Below are 5,281 nucleotides of genomic sequence, written 5' to 3'. Positions count from 1 at the left end.
TTTCGTCGTTTTTTGTTGCTGTTGTTGTTGAAGATGAATGACGACGATGAATTTTGATGATGTTCTTTGTTGTTGCTGTTGTTGTTGAAGATGAAGATGATGCTGCTGATGTTTTTATACGGAGTTCATTCCAGAAATAAAGTCTGGTTTGTATAGGTTTTTATATGGACTTCATTTCTGGAATGAAGTCTGTTTTTTTAGGTTTTTATATGGAGTTCATTTCTGGGATGAAGTCTGGTTTGTATAGGTTTTTATATGGACTTCATTTCTGGAACGAAATCTGTTTTTTTAGGTTTTTATATGGACTTCATTTCTGGAATGAAGTCTGGTTTGTATAGGTTTTTATATGGACTTCATTTCTGGAATGAAATCAGTTTTTTTAGGTTTTTATATGGAGTTCATTCCAGAAATGAAGTCTGATTTGTATAGGTTTTTATATGGACTTCATTTCTGAATGAAGTCTGTTTTTTTAGGTTTTTATATGGACTTCATTTCTGGAATGAAGTCTGTTTTTTTAGGTTTTTATATGGACTTCATTTCTGGAATGAACTCTGTTTTGTATAGGTTTTTATATGGACTTCATTTCTGGAACGAAGTCTGTTTTTTTAGGTTTTTAGATGGACTTCAATTCTGGAATGAACTCTGGTTTGTATAGGTTTTTATATGGACTTCATTTCTGAATAAACTGCTACAAGAAAATAAGTAAAAATTATCACGGAAGGGTACTTTTGCCGGTTTAATATTTTTAAATAATTATGGACCAAATAGTAAAGGCGTTTTCCTAAAGGACCAAACAGACTTGGGCCCACCTAAAAAAGGACCAAACGATATTTTTCCCCTAAGTCTTCTCTGGTTGTAACTCTAAGAGAGGATTGTGAATTATGTTGGCTACCATTCTCAAGCCCAAACCCAGGAGCACATGATAGGGAACCCGACTGACCCGGATTGGGCCCAATAATATCGTTATTTAATTTAATAATATCGTTGTTTATTGTTTAAAGCATTACCCTGGACATGTGGCGCCTTGTCAACCCCCTCTCCATCTTTTGTCGTACCATAAGAAACTGACGTGTTGCCCGCTCCCTTTTGTTTCCCGGCCACTTCCTTTTCTATCTCATAAGATTGAAACTAAACGAAAATTGTGAAGCACTATCAAGCAACCAAAGTTACTAAATACCTTCAAATTTCTTATCAAAGCTTTGTATGTGTAGTACCACCAAACTAATGAATACCCATGCTTCTTATTACATCACCATTTTTTCATAATTCAAAATGACGCCTACAAAAAGGAGGGGAATGGTGTGAGCAATGTCAAGAAATAAGCAGTAGTAAGAGAAGATAAGAGAGAGTGGAAGTGAGATCAAAGTTCTTTATAGTATTCATCAAAGAAATTAAAGAAGACTAGAAGTTCAAATGGAGACAAATAGAAAGGTGTTCATTTTCCTCATCATGATGATCATCATAACAATCTCTCGTAGCAGTGAAGTTGAAGGAGGAAGAGCACCTATGAAGAACAACAGTACTCTCTTTCACAGTGGCGAAGCTGGAAAAAAACAAAGTAAGTCGATCTCCTGCCATAGCGGCCCATTTGCACATTTAAAAAACAAAATTTACTTATATCTGCAAATCTAAAAGCTCTATTGATTTACAATTACAACCCACATGCTGTCAAAGAAATATAAGACGAGCAATTGGGGTAAGAACAAAATTCTGAATATATACTACTAATCGCAAACCATATTACGATATGCGTGTGATTTAAAATACACTTGTGAATCAAAATGAGGTATAGGATGCAGCTCTTTTGCGTGGGGTTGAGTTTCCACTAGAATCTTTTAAAGCTTCTGCAAATTTGATCAATTCTAGCTTCTCAATACCATCTGCATCTTCTTCATCCAACATATTTTCCTGCAAAGGAGAATTTTCGGTTCTCAAAACCATTCTTTTTGACGTATAGGAAGGTCCAACATCACTATTTCTTCTCCGGAGTTCCCTTACGTCATCTAAGCTTAGTGTCCGTAACCTTTGCATGTCCAAGGAAGATCTCATTGTACTCTGAGACAGCGGCGAGGTTTTAGTCCCACTCTCGTCTGTTTTTGCATCAACATTTGTTGCTGAATGGCTTGAGGTACTACAAGAATATGTTCCCACCATTTCATCATATGAACTTGCTGAAACAGATTCTCGTCTCGCGGAGGCAGTGTAGCTTGTAGAGTTTCTCTCAGCTGATGAATCACGGTGTTGTCCATGTCGGTGCTTCCCATGAACTAATTTCTTTAGTTTCGAAATGAATTTTGATTTGGATGAAGTGTGTGATTTTGTGGCAGAAAGATCTACTGAAGAATCATCAAAGTCACAGGATTCTGTGAGGTTTGAGTCTTGAGAAGATGACCAGTATTCAAAATCAAAGTCCATTAGTCCAATGGATTTATCCCCGAGTCCCTCTGAATTTGCATATTCAAGAATCAACTGCTTGGCTTTGGCTTCTGATCTGGGGCTCAACGTTTTGCTTAGGTCTCTTGCTACTGTTTTACCTGGTGTGACCTGATAATTTCTTAGTTCATACCGTAAGCACGCATTCAACCACCTTAAATAGACTAGCTCCTCTACATCAGCACATCGATTTGCTTGGAGTCGTTCAATTTCCTTCGCTAATCCTTCATTTTGTTCTCTCAAACGATGGTTTGTCTCCTTCAATTCTTCGGTCTGCAAATGAAAACCACACAAGGTGATTATGTGCTCAAATGGAGTGTAAGAGTAAGTTTAGTTTGCAAGACAAAAGTCAGTGCAAGTGAAGTTTTCACATTATGAAATGAATTACCTCTGGGACCTCCAACACTGACTCGGCCAGAATTTGGGTGGACTCTAGCCTTCTTTCCAAGTCTGCATTTTCACGTTGCAGTCTAAAATTTGCTCTCCGGAGTTCAGGTGCTTCTTCCTCCAACTCTTTTAGACGCTGCAACTTCTTTTGCAATTCTGGATCATTCCAAACAGCCCTATATTCTTGATCTTGCAAGTTTGCAACCTTTTGCTTAAGTGAACACAGTTCTTCTTTATTATGCTCACCATCGGACCTAATTTTCCGCTTCAACATCTTTATCTTTCCTCTTGCAGCTTCAAGTTCAGCCAAAACTCTTGAATAATCAGCTACTTGTGCCTCCAACCTTTGATTATCTCCTTGCAATGACTCAATCTTGAGTGTAAATAGCTTAGCCTCCATTGTGTTAATCTTCAATCGGTTTTGAAGCTCCATCACCGCGGTTTCCTGTTCTTTAAGACCATAATATTCAAGTAGTTGTATTTCAAGATTTCTCTCCCTTTCTCTAAGGACTCTGACCATGTTTCTCAAGTTTATGAGCTCTTGGTCCGTTTCCCTCTCTGCTAGTCTTTTGTACGTTGGCGAATCCACTTCTTTCCTCGGCGAAACCCCGTTGCTGTTGTTTCTTGGGACTTCAAAATCCTTGTGCACAATGTCATTGAATTCTGGCAACAAGTATCCTTCTTCTTCCCCCAAATGTTTGCTATTTGTACTCTTTGGAGATACGCCAACTGTAGTAGTATTTTCTGTGGTTATTACCTTCTGGTGTGATGCATCTTCCTGCAATAAAAACCATTCTTCGTCAGACACAAATATTTCCGTAATTCACAATGCCTTAGAAGCACCAACAACATTAGTACATATTATCATGTCCCTATTAGCTGAATGCACGAATGCTAGATGTTTCAGGCAGATAAAATTCAGAACTACGCAATTCACTAAACCGTACCATAACGGTTTAATTCATTCATAATCTTGTACTGTACAGATCTTAAAGAAAATATAGAACAAAATTGAAGAATGCAGAAGAATATTAAAAGCAGAAAGCAAAAGAAAGCCATATCGAAGCATAATGCAGGGTGGAAAACATGTTTTATGCCTAGCAAGCATATGCAGCTGCCAAACAAGAAATTTTGCAAGGAAAGTGAAATTAAGCCTCAAGTCTGTGTCTAAGTTCAATTGGGCAACACAATTGAATGAAACAATTACCGATTACAACCGGCAACATTCATGATCAACTTTCCACCTTTAAAGCACAATAATTAGACTCATTGTATGAGAAAAACTTCATTAAATCTACAGAAGCAGCAAATTACCATTTCATGTGCAACGGAAACATCACCGGAGGAAGGCGTAGCCGGAAGAGATCGAAGCTCCCCTACTTTACCCCCAACATTGATCTTACCTACCATGCCTGAATACAAAATTACAAAAACAATTTATCAGAAAAACCATATCCCACCACCATTAAAAATCAAAAGAAAAAACTGAAAAAAGAGAAGAAGCAAAAATTGAAACCTGAAGAAGAAGAAGCAGATGGTGAAGGTGGAGGGGTAATTGATTGATTCAATCTTCTGATTTTGAATTGAGAATATACAAATCCAGCAAAAGACAAAGCAAATGCAACCCCTAGTTTCACCAACAGAGGTCTAATATCTTTCTTATCTTTCATCATTTTAAAAATCAACCCAAATTTCCTCTCCTCAATATCCATGACTCACCATTTTCCAATCACAATAAGTTGCAGTATAACCCAGACTTGATCTGTGTGAATATTTGGATTAAATGAATGAATGAAATCACAGAGAAATATACAGAGAAGAAGAAGGGAGAGCAAAATTAGAGTCAATCTGGTAATAATTGTTAATTTCTCTGTTTGTGGTTGGTTGACATAGAAGAAGTAGTTGCGTATGGAACTGAAATTAAGATGAAGACGATAATGACTTTGATCAGAATATGTTGTTACTACAACAGAAAAATAATTAAGATAATCAAAATCTTGATTATTTTTGGATGAGTTTGGTTTGTGAGAAAACCTGGTCGTCCGTTTAAAGCGGGGGTTGTTTTTGGATGAGTTTGATTCTTCTTCTTCTTCCCTCCAAATGTTTAGAATAAGAGAAAAAGAAGACAAGACAAGACAGAGGTTGAGTATTTATTTTGTCATTACAGACTTTATATATACTGTTTTCTATTCCTGTTCTCAGATACGCCAGCGAAAGTAGGTCGAGGGTGTCGTCTGACTCAGAGATGGGAGATCAAAATCAGATGAATCACGTGACAACAATTTGTTCAATTAATTTTATTTTTTCTTTTCATTTTTCTTCTGCCCACGAGATCACTCGGAGATTTGCAATTTGCATGGTTGGATCTGACTCGGTCAGAATCATTGCAGATCGTTTTTGTTAATTTGAACCTGACTTGATGCCTAACTCAGCCAGGGGCAGAGCCAGAAATTTAACTAAG

At 37.2% G+C, this 5,281-nt stretch overlaps 1 protein-coding gene across 1 annotated transcript; it reads right to left on the bottom strand.

Moving 5' to 3' along the window:
* Window positions 1-1,587: 1,587 nt before the first annotated feature.
* LOC113349304 (protein CHUP1, chloroplastic-like) lies at window positions 1,588-4,965 on the bottom strand. The gene is made up of 4 exons (XM_026593256.1): window positions 4,337-4,965; window positions 4,135-4,232; window positions 2,822-3,598; window positions 1,588-2,706 (listed from the first exon to the last, which is right to left on the bottom strand). The coding sequence occupies exons 1-4, from the start codon at window positions 4,530-4,532 to the stop codon at window positions 1,777-1,779; spliced, it is 2,001 nt and encodes a 666-aa protein (XP_026449041.1). The 5' UTR covers window positions 4,533-4,965; the 3' UTR covers window positions 1,588-1,776.
* Window positions 4,966-5,281: the final 316 nt, after the last annotated feature.

This window comes from Papaver somniferum, chromosome 2 (genome assembly GCF_003573695.1).
Source record: "Papaver somniferum cultivar HN1 chromosome 2, ASM357369v1, whole genome shotgun sequence".
NCBI classification, from domain to species: Eukaryota; Viridiplantae; Streptophyta; class Magnoliopsida; order Ranunculales; family Papaveraceae; genus Papaver; species Papaver somniferum.
Note: the sequence above shows the minus strand (reverse complement) of the source record. Positions and strands in the feature narration are given on the sequence as shown.

What these genes read in the sequence shown, in the direction of transcription:
- LOC113349304 (XM_026593256.1), bottom strand. Translation starts at nt 4,532, where the DNA reads ATGGATATTGAGGAGAGGAAATTTGGGTTGATTTTTAAAATGATGAAA. An exon ending in ATCTGCTTCTTCTTCTTCAG is followed by an intron (nt 4,233 to 4,336) that starts GTTTCAATTTTT and finishes TTTTGTATTCAG; the next exon opens with GCATGGTAGGTAAGATCAAT. An exon ending in CAGTGTTGGAGGTCCCAGAG is followed by an intron (nt 2,707 to 2,821) that starts GTAATTCATTTC and finishes TTTCATTTGCAG; the next exon opens with ACCGAAGAATTGAAGGAGAC.